The sequence below is a fragment of the Mirounga angustirostris genome, unplaced genomic scaffold (assembly GCF_029215605.1).
Source record: "Mirounga angustirostris isolate CCGP_5_RB_7025 unplaced genomic scaffold, mMirAng1.0.hap1 SCAF_16, whole genome shotgun sequence".
NCBI classification, from domain to species: domain Eukaryota; kingdom Metazoa; phylum Chordata; class Mammalia; order Carnivora; family Phocidae; genus Mirounga; species Mirounga angustirostris.
The window spans coordinates 36,457,007-36,472,418 of record NW_026991724.1 but is presented as its reverse complement, the minus strand read 5'-3'; the positions used below and the strand labels follow the sequence as shown (position 1 = coordinate 36,472,418).

Sequence of the window (15,412 nt, the reverse complement as noted above, 5' to 3'; positions counted from 1 at the left end):
AAAACTTCCAAACTCATTTTATGAGGCCAGCATTACCTTGATCCCAAAACCAGACAAACACCCCATCAAAAAGGAGAATTACAGACCAATATCCCTGATGAACATGGATGCAAAAATTCTCACCAAAATACTAGCCAATAGGATCCAACAGTACATTAAAAGGATTATTCACCATGACCAAGTGGGATTTATCCCTGGGCTGCAAGGTTGGTTCAACATCCGCAAATCAATCAATGTGATACAATACATTAAGAAAAGAAAGAACAAGAATCATATGATCCTCTCAACAGATGCAGAAAAAGCTTTGGACAAAGTACAGCATCCTTTCTTGATCAAAACTCTTCAGAGTATAGGGATCGAGGGTACATACCTCAATATCATAAAAGCCATCTATGAAAAACCTCTAGCGAATATCATTCTCAATGGGGAAAAACTGAGAGCTTTCCCCCTAAGGTCAGGAACGTGGCAGGGATGTCCACTATCACCACTGCTATTCAACATAGTATTGGAAGTCCTAGCCACAGCAATCAGACAACAAAAAGAAATCAAAGGCATCCAAATTGGCAAAGAAGAAGTCAAACTCTCACTCTTTGCAGATGATATGATACTTTATGTGGAAAACCCAAAGACTCCACCCCAAAACTGCTAGAACTCATACAGGAATTCAGTAAAGTGGCAGGATATAAAATCAATGCACAGAAGTCAGTGGCATTCCTATACACCAACAACAAGACAGAAGAAAGAGAAATTAAGGAGGCGATCCCATTTACAATTGCACCCAAAACCATAAGATACCTAGGAATAAATCTAACCAAAGAGACAAAGGATCTGTACTCAAAAAACTATAAAATACTCATGAAAGAAATTGAGGAAGACACAAAGAAATGGAAAAACGTTCCATGCTCATGGATTGGAAGAACAAATATTGTGAAGATGTCAATGCTACCTAGAGCAATCTAAACATTCAATGCATCCCCATCAAAATACCATCCACTTTTTTCAAAGAAATGGAACAAAGAATCCTAAAATTTGTATGGAACCAGAAAAGACCCCGCATAGCCAGAGGAATGTTGAAAAAGAAAAGCAAAGCTGGCGGCATCACAATTCCGGACTTCCAGCTCTATTACAAAGCTGTCATCATCAAGACAGTATGGTACTGGCACAAAAACAGACACATAGATCAATGGAACAGAATAGAGAGCCCAGAAATGGACCCTCAACTCTATGGTCAACTCATCTTCGACAAAGCAGGAAAGAATGTCCAATGGAACAAAGACAGTCTCTTCAACAAATGGTGTTGGGAAAATTGGATAGCCACATGCAGAAGAATGAAACTGGACCATTTCCTTACACCACACACAAAAATAGACTCCAAATGGTTGAAAGACCTCAATGTGAGACAGGAGTCCATCAAAATCCTAAAGGAGAACACAGGCAGCAACCTCTTTGACCTCAGCCGAAGCAACTTCTTCCTAGAAACATCGCCAAAGGCAAGGGAAGCAAGGGCAAAAATGAACTATTGGGACTTCATCAAGATAAAAAGCTTTTGCAAAGCAAAGGAAACAGTCAACAAAACCAAAAGACAACCGACAGAATGCGAGAAGATATTTGCAAATGACATATCAGATAAAGGGCTCGTATCCAAAATCTATAAAGAACTCATCAAACTCAACACCCTAAGAACAAAGAATCCAATCAAGAAATGGGCAGAAGACATGAACAGACATTTTTCCAAAGAAGACATCCAAATGGCCAACAGACACATGAAAAAGTGCTCAATATCGCTCAGCATCAGGGAAATCCAAATCAAAACCTCAATGAGATACCACCTCACACCAGTCAGAATGGCTAAAATTAACAAGTCAGGGAACGACAGGTGTTGGCGGGGATGCGGAGAAAGGGGAACCCTCCTGCACTGTTGGTGGGAATGCAAGCTGGTGCAGCCACTCTGGAAAACTGTATGGAGGTTCCTCAAAAAGTTGAAAATAGAGCTACCATATGATCCAGCAATTGCACTAATGGGTATTTACCCCAAAGATACAAAAGTAGGGATCCGAAGGGGTACGTGCACCCCGATGTTTATAGCAGCAATGTCCACAATAGCCAAATTGTGGAAAGAGCCAAGATGTCCATCGACAGATGAATGGATAAAGAAGATGTGGTATATATATACAATGGAATATTATGCTGCCATCAAAAGGAATGAGATCTTGCCATTTGCAACGACGTGGATGGAACTGGAGGGTATTATGTTGAGTGAAATAAGTCAAACAGAGAAAGACATGTATCATATGATCTCACTGATATGAGGAATTCTTAGTCACAGGAAACAAACTGAGTGTTGTTGGAGTGGGGGGTGGGGTGGGAGGGATGGTGTGACTGGGTGATAGACACTGGGGAGGGTATGTGCTCTGGTAAGCGCTGTGAATTGTGCAAGACTGTTGAATTTCAGATCTGTACCTCTGAAACAAATAATGCAATATATGTTAAGAAAAAAAAAAGAAGAAGAAGGTAGCGGGAGGGGAAGAATGAAGCGGGGGAAATCGGAGGGGTAGACGAACCATGAGAGACAATGGACTCTGAAAAACAAACAGGGTTCTAGAGGGGAGGGGGGTGGGAGGATGGGTTAGCCTGGTGATGGATATTGAGGAGGGCACATTCTGCATGGAGCACTGGGTGTTATGCACAAACAATGAATCATGGAACACTACATCTAAAACTAATGATGTAATGTATGGGGATTAACATAAGAATAAAAAAAAAAAGCTCTCCTAAAAAAAAAAAATATGACAAATTAGAAAAAGAATGTGTTTCAGTATTTAGGAAATTTTTATGCACACCAGTATTAACTGTTTAGTATTTTCATCCATTTGTCAAATAAGATTCAAAGACAAGAACTTGACAAAACACCCTGAAATAATTCTGTTAGTTTAACCTAGTGTGTTTTACTGTAGGAACTTAGAATAAAGCCAAATATTTTTTAAAGTACTCTTTTAAAAATTAAAGCAAAAGAAGTCTTCTATAATTCAACTAATTTCACTATTTTTCAAACAACTGTCTTTGAATTTAATACAGAGCTTTTTTTTTAAAACACATTAGCTCAACTGAGTTTTATTTAGACTTATAAAACAGTTAGCTATTTAACTTCAATGTCCCTGAACTCTGCTGTTACTCAGTTTATAAACTATGAGTAGGTTACTCTGCCTTTGCACAAGTTTCATTTAATAACTTTTCAATGGGTTATACTATTTGTATGGTGGCCTGTTCTTCTATGTGTGGGCCCCTTAAGTATATATACACCAGATGGGTAAAATTAAACCATGGACAACAATTTTTCCAAATGTACAAGGTCACTAATAAATACTTACAATCTCAGTCGAGGTTCAACACATCTGACAAAATAATCATACTCATCCTCCTCTTCTTCATCCCAGCTCCTCCAAATGTTTTGATAGAAAAACCTGAAAAGGAAATTCATATCATTCAAATTCAATCACTGGCTCAGTGTTAAGGTTTGGAGGGGTGCAAGCTAAAGAGTAAAACAAAACTGTATCAGCTCCAGTAGACAATGTTGCATAAATGTTAGACTCGATAGTCAGGAGTCATAGAACTTCTATGGATTGGCTAAAGAAATTTTTCTACAACACTGGTTCCATTATGATCTTTAATTAGAACTATTTATTGGGGTGCCTGGGTGACTCAGTTGCTTGAGTGTCTGCCTTCAGCTCAGGTCATGATCCCAGAAACCTGGGATCAAGTCCCAGGTCGACTGAGCAGGGATTCTCCTTCTTCTTCTCCATCTGCCCCTCCCCGCACCAGCTTGTGCTCTAAATAAATAAATAAAATCAAAAAAAGAAGAAAAAGATTTATTGACCATCTATAATTGGGTGTGGATGGTAGTGCCATTTGTTAAGACAGAAAAGACTGGTAGAGAAACAGGTTTAGGTTAAAAACAGAATTGTTTTCTCCATGTTTGAATGGAGATGCCTATCTGACCTCCAAGTGGATGATGTCAAGAGTCAAGATGAATATACAAGCCCAGAGTCCAAGGGAAAGGTCAGGGCTAAAAACATATATCTGGGAGTTGTCAGCATATTGATGGCATTAAAGCAACGGATGAGATCATCTAGGGACATAATATAAAGCAGCAGTTCTCAAACCTGACTGCATGTTAGAGTCCCCTTGGAAGCTTTTAAAAATTGGTTCCCAAACCTATTCCAGACCAATAAATCAGAATCTTTGGGGGAGTTGGGGGTTAGATACAGAATTCAATTTTTTTAAACCTCTCCAAGTGATCTAACAAATTTTTATTATGGAAAATTTCAAACATATACAAAAGCAAGTAGTATAATGAATACCATGTATGCATCACCCAGCTTCAACAATTATCAGTGCATAGGCAATCTTTTTTCATCTCTACCCTACCCACTTACTTCTCTGCTCTCCACCCCCACCATCCCAACACTGGATTACTTTAAAGCAAATGTCAAACATAGAACATCATTCACAAAATTTAGTATGTAGCTTTAAAATAAATCTTGATATCAAGAAAATGTCATAATTCCCTTAATATCCAAATATCCAGTTAGTGTTGAATTTTCCCTGTTTGTCTCTTCGGCTATTGTTGCTGTTGTTTTATCATTGGCTTGTTCAAGTAAGGATCCAAACAAGGGTCAACCATTGCATTTAATTAAATCACTTTTATTCTACAGATTATCCCCCCCTCCTTTTCTCCTTGCAATTTATTTAACAGTTTTCCACACTCTGAATTTTATTGATTGCATCCCCATGGGGTCATTTAACATGTTCTTCTGTTTCTTTTACTTCTGGTAAACAGTAAGATCTAAAGACTTGATCAGCTTTAGGAAAGATTTTTTTTAGCAAGGGTACTTAAAAGGAGACACAATGTACTTCCATCAGGAAGTATATGATACCTGGTCATCTCTTCTGATGATGAGGTTAAGAAACCACTGGATTCATGTTTGTCAGCCTGATACATCCACTACCAAGTTCCCCCTGTGAGTTTTTAACCAATGGTTGTAGTAGCCAATCATGATCATTGCCTAGAACCTTTATTTATTTTTTTTTTAAAGATTTATTTATTTATTTATTTGAGAGAGAGAGACTGAGAGAGAGCACATGAGAGGGGGGAGGGTCGGAGGGAGAAGCAGACTCCCTGCCAAGCAGGGAGCCCGATGCGGGACTCGATCCCGTGACTCCAGGATCATGACCTGAGCCGAAGGCAGTCACTTAACCAACTGAGCCACCCAGGCGCCCTAGAACCTTTATTTATTATAAGTTGTAAAATATTAATATTCTGATCCTATCATTCTCTCTTCATGTATTAGTTAGAACACTCCTATAAATAATGATCAGAAGAGCCACCACCAAAAATAGTGGGTGGTTTCTTTTTTTTTTTTTTTTCAAATAATGCTTAGAAAAAAGTGAATTTACCTGTAATCCCACTGAGAGATAATTGTTTTCAACAGTCTGGCATAAACATGCTTTCCAGACTTTGTCTCCATGAATGTGTATACATGTGTATATGTAGGTGTGTGTGTGCATGCACACGCTCATGCACACACATGTTCTCTTTAATTAAAAGAGGACAATACTATACATGCTGTGGGGAAGATTGCTGTATGCACTTAACATACAATCCTAATAACCTGGTCTTTTATATAAATTTGACCAGCAGGACGATAATGAGTAAAGGCAGCCAGGGGAGGCAGTAACAGTGGTCCATCCGATGGGTAAGAGAATTTATCAGTGGCATTGTTTATGAACACCAGAGCGTTGTGAATAAAAGCACACTGATTAAAAAAAAAAAAAACACTCCTATAAAATAACAATTCCAGGTGATTCTAATGTGCTTCCAAGGCTGATTAAAGAGAGAGAAGGGTAACTAGTCTAGGATGGATCCCTGGGTAACTCCAACATTTTAAAGTTTTGAGCAAGAGAGGAAAAGCAGGCCAAGATGACTAAGAAGCTGGAGGGGAGTGTGTTAAAAAGATGGAAATGATCAAATAACTAGAATGTGACCAAGAGGGAAAGCAAGATATGATCAGAGAAGAGGTGATGGGGAAGGAGAACATGGAGGACTTTGGTGACCTCAAGCACAGTTTCAGTGGGGCTGTGGGGCAGAAGCATTACTGGAATGCCAAGAAGTGCAGACTGAAACTACACAGAACTCTGTCAAGAAGTTCTGCTGTGAAAAGGAGCAGTGAAAATGAAGCCATCTCTTAATCCTTATAGATTGGACTGCCAGTCTCTTCATCCTCTAGAGTCATTTTTCTGTTGTTGTTTGGCGCTTTTTTTTTAAGATTTTTTTTTTTTTTTTTAATTTGAGGGAGAGAGAGAGCACAAGAGCAGGGGGAGGGAGAAGCAGACTCTCCACTGAGCAGGGAGTCTGACACTAGGCTCGATCCCAGAATCCTGGATCATGACTTGAGCCGAAGACAGACGCTTAAGAGAGAGCCACCCAGGTGTACCCTATAGAGTCATCTTTAAAAAAAATGAACCTGAGCATGCCTTTACTCAATTAAAAAAACTGCTGGCTCCTACCCTCAGAATGAAGTTCAAAATCCTGAGCGTGGCAGTGTTCCATGGGTTCACAATCTGGCTCTAGAGCTCCTCTCTTGCCTCAGACCTCCTACATGCCAACTCCCATTTCACAAGCTCTTGCAAACCTCCGTGTGACATACTGGTCAGGCTGTCCATCTTCTCCACCTGGTGAGCTTATACCCACATTTCAAGACCCAGCTCAAGTAGTAAGCTCACCAGTACCATACTGGACATTCATACACCATTCACATCTGCACCTCCTCCGGTGTTTATTCCCTCAAGACAGAAACCTTGACTTCTGCTATATCCACTCATATCTCCTCATCCCCCAGATCCACTCCACTATCAAGTCCCAGCCATCCTACCCTGTCGGGAAGCCTCCATGTGTCCCCTCCATACCCCACTCCCGTCTACTCTCTTGCCCCTCACCTGGTCTTCCTAGTCCATCTCCCTGCATTTGTTTTCCACACAGCAGCCAGAATGAACCTTTTAAAACAAAAAGCTGATCCTATTCACCTTTGAATAAAAACCTTTCAGTGCTTCCCCAGTGCTCTTAAAGACAAAATTGACTAACTGGCTGACAAAGCCCTGCATATTCTCCCTCCTGACCACCTATAAGCTGGTTTCCTAAGCCTCCCTCATTACTGTCTGTGTTCCAGCCACACTGGCCTTTCAGCGCCTTAAACTTACTCAGCTCCTGAAACTGTTCCCTCCCCACCCCTGCCACAGTCCCTTTCCACCTTGCCAACACTTCAGACCCAAGTTCAAATGCCATTTCCTCAGGAGACAACCATGTAACAGTCAGTGACCTAGTCTTAGAACACTCTACCTCTTCACTGCACTCACTGCAGTTTCCAATCACATATACACCGTTGTGTGATTAAGATTCATCTCCTACCTTTAGATTGACAGCCCCCTGGTGATGGTGATTGTGTCAGTTTCATGTACCAGTCAAATCTCCCCTTCAATTCAGGACCCAGCACTTGAATATTCATTGAATAAACAAATGAGAACCTGAATAATTTGAAATTTTCTGGGCATTGACCAGAATCTGAGCCCTCAAAATGAAGAATAAATTTAGTCAGGCTCACCTTCAAATAATACCATTACTAATTCTAAATACTAGTCTTTCTACCAACTTCAATACCCCTAGAGATTAGCTCCCTGACTCTTAATTTCCTAAACTCATCAATTATCCCTTTACCTTCAAATGCTTCAATTGACAGATTTTTTTCAAGTGAGAGAAACATAAGAGAATTATTCTGGTTCTGGACAGAAGCCAGTTGTTTAGATTTATATTGCTTGGCCTAATACTGAACATATAGGATTAAAAGTTCTTGGATACAATTAGAAGTTTTCCATAAGATCTTGGAAGCAGGGCCCGAGAAACATCCTGCTTCTTTGTAGAGCATTCAAATTAAGCTCAGCAAAACCAGGTTAACTCACTAATGGTTTAAAAACTGAAAACTATAAGACATTATGCCACACTATTAATGATCATTCTATTGTCCAGTCTCCCAGTTCCTAGAGGAATAGAAGTCCATTTTTAAATAGACAAAAGTCAGCTTTCCTTAGTGAATATACTTACAACACAGAAGATCCAAAAGAACTATCTGTATCAGGAACTATCTGACAAAAGATTTATCTGATGATGGTTATCAGAGGGGAGGTGATTGGGGAGACGGGTGAAATAGGTGATGGGGACTAAGGAGTGCACTTGTGTGATGAGCACTGGGTGATGTATGGAACTGCTGAATTACTATATTGTACACCTGGAACTAATATAACACTGTATGTTAACTACACTGTACTTAAAATTAAAAAAAAAAAAAAAAAAAAAACCCGCTCACCACTTAATCCAGGTAGGAGCTTTCCTCCTCATTCAAAGGACAAGGAGTGTACATGTTCAAGTGGAAATCAAGTATGCCAAAAAAGGTTGAAAGGTATGAACATATACCCTAAGGTTCCTGAAAATGACCTAAGAAGACACCTTCTTTGGCCAGATACATTCTTGGGGCGGGGGGGGGCGAGGGGGAGTGTGTCTTTTATCGGTGCACAAGACATGGTGTACCACCTACCTCACTTTCTCTCCTTTCCTCATATTCAAGTACATCAACCATAAACCTTAGCATCCACAACTTTTAAGAGTTTCTAAACATATGCAAACCAAATGAAGAATCTCCTATCCTTTGTTAACATTTGGGGACACTGAATAAAAGCCATACAGGAATTCTGTGTATTTTTTTCAACTTTTCTATAAGTCTGAAATTATCTCAAAATGAAAATTTAAAATGCTTTTTAAATCTTTTTAATTTAAAAAAGATTCCCCTATCTTTGAATATTTTAAAATACTGCAATGACCAACTTTATAGTATGAGTTTTAAATCTGGGTATATAACACAGACCAGAATTACTGCATTTCATCCAAAGTTTCTGGCCACGAGGTTATTTTTATCAACTCTCCTCTCTTCCTACCTGACATGTTCAATTGCAAGAGCTGTCTGGTCAAATACTCCAGAATCATCAAACACCACCCACAGCTCCTGCAGGGGCAACCGATGTTCCTTCAAATTGAGGAGCTCATTCATACACTCCAAGGTAAAAGAGCTCACTTGAGATTCACAGAGGTATGGGTCGGCAAGCCTCACCGCTGCCTTCAAGGCTGCAAAGTCCACATCGGTGACCTGAAATTTAAAATAATATGATTTACATGGAAATCAAAATTAAGATACTTAAAAAACACTACTAGTAGCCTGATTTTTTTTTTATGCGTGTAATGGGAACAGGGAGCCTTCTTCCATAATATAAAAAATAAACAAGAAGGGCCTGGCTCTTACCCAAATGGAGCTTACACTGTAACTGAGGAGACAAACAAGATGGTGATGAGCATGTGACAAAGTATAACCAGTAGGGGTGGTGGTCTGGTTTTGCTGGGATGGTCGGGAGAAGTCACTTCTTAGCTGTGATGTACAGAACAAAAGGGAAGCAGCCATCTGAAGAGCAGGAAGGTGAAAAGGCCCTGTGGCAGAGAAAAGCTTGGCTGCTGGAGTAGCAGACAGGCAGTATTTTTTGCTGGAACCAAAGGAAAGAAACGGGCCGGGAGAGGGGCAGCAGGAGATGAGGTGAGAGAAAAGGGCAAAGAGATCAGGACAGAAAGGGTATTGGAAGGAGCTTGGATTTTGTATTCTCTAGACAATGAGAAGCTACAAAGCCAACACCAGGGATTTGGTAAATGCAATGCATTCGAGGTTTTAAGCAGAGGAATGACACATTTCTCTCTTAAAACAATGACTTTGACAACTTTTAGAGAGTGGATCAGGGTGGAGGTCGGGGGTTGGACGTGGACAGCCGACAGGACAGATGACAACATTACCGTAACCAAATTAACAGGCCTTTACTGCAACCAAAGATATTAACATAATACGAAATTTAAATCACCAGGAACAGCTGCAATCCACTGCCTCTTCCATAATCACTGCAGTAAATGATATCATTTTCTAAAAGAGCTGCAGCAACAACTTGTATTCTCACTCCCTGGTTTAACATTTTAGTTAACAGGGTTTTCTGTGGTCCAGTTAACAAACACTGAGAAAAAAATCACAGCTGTAATTAGAATGCAAATTTAAGGTAAAAGGACCAGTCAGTTGAAAAATAAGATTGTTTTTACTTTTGACAATGGGACACATTATCAAGAGATTGACCATATATCTACGGATTTGTTAGGCAAAATATAGGCCAGTTTTAAAATGCCTGCTTGGTTTGAGTTATTTAATGGACTACAACTAAGAAGGTAAAAAATTAATTGAAATTCCATTGACTTCATAATGAGACCTCTTTATTTTTTAAATGGTCTCAAATACCTCCTCCACTTCATAGGTTTATAATTCATTTCCCCTTGTCAAAGGACACTGGAACTTTAACCATCTCAATTCCCTGGTAGCTCCTCCTTGGCTGCCTTTAAAATTTGCAGAACACTTCATACACCATGACAATTAGATGTGAAAAACATGCTATTTTCAATCAGCTCATAAACTTTAATTAAAAATAAGCACTTTGGCTGTAACAGTCTGAAGGAAAGTGCTTTTAGCTAGAGACAAATGTCTTAACAACAGAATTAAATTTACCTCAACCAGCACCTCAAACACATTAGTGTGCCAGACTGCCCGCCATCCAGATGGTTCAAGGACCTTCTCCAAGAACTCAGCTGTGAATTCTCTTACTTCAGAGGCCTTGCAGTCAGCTACAAACAGATTAAACACAGTAAGAATTGAGACTGCATAAAGCAGAGAAAAGTTAATAAATCCACTTTCTCAATACCAACTGGCAATCTGGAGACTGAGACAGACAATCTACTTGCAAACTGAAAAGATAAAAGCAGGGGGGAAAAAAGGAAAAGAAAAGAAAAACCTACTCACCTAAAATGTAATCTTGATAAGCTTTGAATCGCTCATAGAACAAAAGTTGACTTGTCTGGAATATTTCTGGGAAATGAGTCTTTCCTGAAGGCACAAAACTTGGTAAACTGGAACCTGGCTTATCATGATTGCTACAATCACTGCATGAATCTTCATCTTGGAACAGACCTAAAAGAACAAAGAAAATAAGCAGGCTTAACTATCCTAGACACTTCCAGTGCTTATAGACTGCTTCTAATTTCATATCCTTGCTTAGAAATTCCAAACAAAATACAAACAAGGATTTGGGTGTTTTATTTACCTTTATCACTGTCAGAAATTAGTTTTCCAAACTTGAAAATATCTCAAAATCCAAGTTCTACTTCAAAACAATAAGAACTTAAAATCTTTCATAGGTTAGGTCTTTGTTGTTCTGTGAAGTTTTTCAGGGAGGCAGAGACAAAGGGTCTTTTGATTCACTAGAAATCACTGAAGATCTCCTTCAAAGGTTAAAGCTATGATTCTTACTATAGTTAGCAACTTATAATGGTCAAATATCTTACAGTTATTTTTTTTTCCCCAAAACAATTCCATAAAGCTGAATTAAAGTTAGGAGCTGGTTTCCTATATTCCTTCACAAATGAGCTGAAGCCGGCGCTGGCTGGCTCAGTCGTTAAGCGTCTGCCTTCAGCTCAGGTCATGATCCTGGGGTCCCAGGATCGAGTCCCACATCGGGCTCCCTGCTCGGCGGGAGGCCTGCTTCTCCCTTTCCCACTCTCCCTGCTTGTGTTCCTGCTCTTGCTGTCTCTCTCTGTCAAATAAATAAAATCTTTAAAAAAAAAACCAAAAACACAAATGAGCTGAAGCCTCCCTTTATTTTCTGCAATATCAGTCAATGGCCCCTCAATAAACAGGGATGAGAGATTCTTTTTTTTTTTTTTTTTAAGATTTTACTTATTTATTTGACAGATAGAGAGACAGCACAAGTAGGCAGAGTGGCAGGCAGAGGGAGAGGGAGAAGCAGGCTTCCCGCTGAGCCGGGAGCCCGATGCGGGGCTCGATCCCAGGATCCTGGGATCATGACCTGAGCCGAAGGCAGCCGCTTGGCCGACTGAGCCACCCAGGCGCCCCGGGATGAGAGATTCTTAATAATGTGTAAGGTTTACTTTGCTAAAGCTACTTCGCTAAATGTTCCTCCTGATTTCAGTGATTGTCTAAAGAAAGGATTAGAAAATGCTAATCACATTAGGTTTGGGCTCTATGTAATTATGTTTCATAAGGCATGATTTGGTCAGTGGCATATCTAATTCTGTATAATACGATGGTTTTTGTTTTTGTTTTTTTAAGATTTTATTTATTTATTTGACACAGAGAGACACAGCGAGAGAGGGAACACAAGCAGGGGGAGTGGGAGAGGGAGAAGCAGACTCCCCGCTGAGCAGGGAGCCCGATGTGGGGCTCGATCCCAGGACCCTGGGATCCTGACCTGAGCCAAAGGCAGACGCTTAATGACTGAGCCACCCAGGCGCCCCTAATACGATGTTTTTAATAGACAAAACAACTACTAAATAAACAATGCTGGGCGCCTGGGTGGCTCAGTTGGTTAAGCGACTGCCTTCGGCTCAGGTCATGATCCTGGAGTCCCAGAATCGAGTCCCGCATCGGGCTCCCTGCTCGGCAGGGAGCCTGCTTCTCCCTCTGACCCTCCCCCCTCTCATGTGCTCTCTCTCTCTCATTCTGTCTCAAATAAATAAATAAATAAAATCTTTTTTTAAAAAAAATTAATTAAAAAAATAAACAATGCTGAGGGTAGCATTTAAGCTGGCAAAATAGTTTCCACAGGTTGTTTCAGGAAGGATATCTGAGACTATTATTAACAGCAATCTTTCTCTCCACCACACCCCACGCCACCGCCCCCTGCTCCTCATGTTTTCTCCTTCCTTCAACTTCTTTGCCTCTATTCAGGCCACCAGAACTACTTGACCCCACAAATGACCCACAGCCTACTCAAGTCTACTGCTCACATGCCAATGCACATGAGCCTCAGAGGACATCAATACCTCACTAGCTGTGTGGCAATCTCTCTGTGCCTCAGTTTCCTCTCCTATAAAGGGAAGATGAAAATAGCATGCCTATTTCAATTAAATTAACTAAATTACCTGTTAATCACTTACAACAGTACCCATCAAATAGTATATATAAATGTTTATTAAAGAAATAAGGGGCGCCTGGGTGGCTCAGTTGTTAAGTGTCTGCCTTCGGCTCAGGTCATGATCCCAGGGTCCTGGGATCGAGCCCCGCATTGGGCTCCCTGCTCAGCGGGAAGCCTGCTTCTCCCTCTCTCACTCCCCCTGCTTGTGTTCCCTCTCTCACTGCGTCTCTCTCTGTCAAATAAATTAATCTTAAGAAAAAAAGAAATAATACCTTCTCCTCACACCCATTAGGATGGCTATTATCAAAAAACAACAAGAAAAACTACCAAGGAAACAAGTGTTGGTGAGGATGTGGAGGAACAGGAACTCTTGCACACTGCTATAGGCAATGGAAAATGGTACATGGCTATGGGGAACAGTATGATGGTCCCTAAAAATTTAAAAATAGAATTACCATCCGATTCAGCAATTCCACTTCTGAGAATACATCCAAAAGAACTGAAAGCAGGATCTCCAAAAGATATTTGTACACCCATGCTCATTGCAGCATTATTCACAATAGCTAAGAGGTGGGAGCCACCCAAGTGTCCATTATTGGATGAATGGATAAGCAAAAGGTGATATCTACATACAAAGGAATATTATTCAACCTTAAAAAGGTAGGAAATGCTGACACCTGCTACATCATGGACGAACCCTGAGGACATTTCATGAGGTTAAATGAAATAAGCCAGTAACAGGAAGACAAATTCTGTATGAATTCATTGATATGAGGTACCTAGAGTAGCCAAAGTCATAGAGACAGAAAGTATAATGCTGGTAGCCAGGGGCTGGGAGAGCGGAAGATGGGGAGTGATAGGTACAGAGTTTCAATTTACAAGATGTAAGAGTTATGGGGAGGGATGGTGGTGACAGCTGCACAACAGTGTGAATATATTTAATACCACTGAACTATACAATTAAAAATGGTTAAGATGGTAAACTTTATGTGTATTTTAACACAATATAAAGAAGCAAAGAATACCTTGCTTCGGCACAATTCTTTACAGCCACTTTGAAAGTACTACTTTTCACACATTATTTCAATTCACCTTCAACATTCTGTAGGACCATGGCTCTGTTTTCCAGATAGGAAAACCAAGGCCAAGTGATTTTTGCCAGTTAACAAGAGGGATTAGTAGTGGAATCAAGTCACATGTATGTTTTCTCCGTTTGCCAGGACTCTTTCCGCTACATAATCCCACTGAAAATGTTAAAGGAAAAGTCTGAACAGCTTACAATATTAGGAAAAAAACCATAACGGAATCTCCATAAAGAGGTAGACAGGACTGAAAATTATACTTGGGCTCTATTTTTAGACTCTGCCCCATCCTGGCTCCGCTAACTTTGGGCGTGTCAGCTACCCTCAGTGCTCAGGGCAGCTACTGAGGCCAAGGGTTCACGTTTCTTTTCTTTTGGGAAAGGGTTCGTGATGTCCTCTGAGAATGAGATGAAAAAGAGGAGACGTCTCTCCACAGATGAACGCGCAAAAAACAAAACCCGGAAGCCCACCCAGACCTCCAGGTTGGAAATTCCTGAGCGGGCCCAACTCCCTTCCGTGTCAAGGAAGCTGAAGCCAGATGGGGAGAGAAGGGGAGATGCCCCGGGTACCTCCCGACTTTGACGTTCTGAGAAGGGGTCGGGGCCTCTCACAGTCACCGCCGCCACCCTAGCCGCCGGGTCCGGAAGGCCGATAAGACCCAGGGGCCCTCGGGGGGTCCCGACGCCCCAAGCCACCGCGGCGGACACGGCCGGCTGCTAGGAGGCGGCTCCTCGGACCCGACAAGACGGGCACTCACCTTTCTCCAGAGGCGCTGGCTCCTCCTCGACCGCCCAGCCCGTGCGCTCCGGCTGCGGAATCATAGCCTGCGACCCCAGCCCGACACCCGCCAGCAATCCGTCAGCCATTTCAAATTTCCGCGGGCAGCCGTCTAGCCCTGTCACAAGGTGACGCAGGCGTTTCTGATTGGATGGTGGCCGAGGCTCTCGGGCCAATTAAAGGAAAGCGTACGTTGCCCCATTTCCGAACGAGCTCCGCCCTCTCCAGCCTCCTCTAATCCCGGTAACAGCGCCTTTGCGCCACCTGCTGGGCGGGCGGACCGCTCTTCCCGTCCTCGCTCTTGGTCTTTTGTTTACTGTGACTAACGTGGACAAAATTGAACTGGAACGTAATTTGGGATGATTTCTGAAACATTACCAAGCGATGCCTGGAAATGGGTATTAGCATAAGAAGCACTGAACTGGGGATCAAAAAACATAGTA

The 15,412-nt window shown here is 41.3% G+C and overlaps 1 protein-coding gene across 1 annotated transcript in view; it reads right to left on the bottom strand.

The window, feature by feature from the left end:
* The window catches only part of SHCBP1 (SHC binding and spindle associated 1), a 36,227-nt gene extending 21,125 nt beyond the window's left edge, over positions 1-15,102 (bottom strand). The window contains exons 1-5 of the mRNA XM_045892130.3: positions 14,950-15,102; positions 10,980-11,147; positions 10,689-10,804; positions 9,040-9,248; positions 3,369-3,461 (exon numbers count right to left, since the gene is read on the bottom strand). Of these exons, the coding sequence (XP_045748086.2) occupies positions 3,369-3,461; positions 9,040-9,248; positions 10,689-10,804; positions 10,980-11,147; positions 14,950-15,058 (695 nt within the window). The 5' untranslated portion in view covers positions 15,059-15,102. The remainder of the gene's footprint in view (positions 1-3,368; positions 3,462-9,039; positions 9,249-10,688; positions 10,805-10,979; positions 11,148-14,949) is intronic.
* Positions 15,103-15,412: the final 310 nt, after the last annotated feature.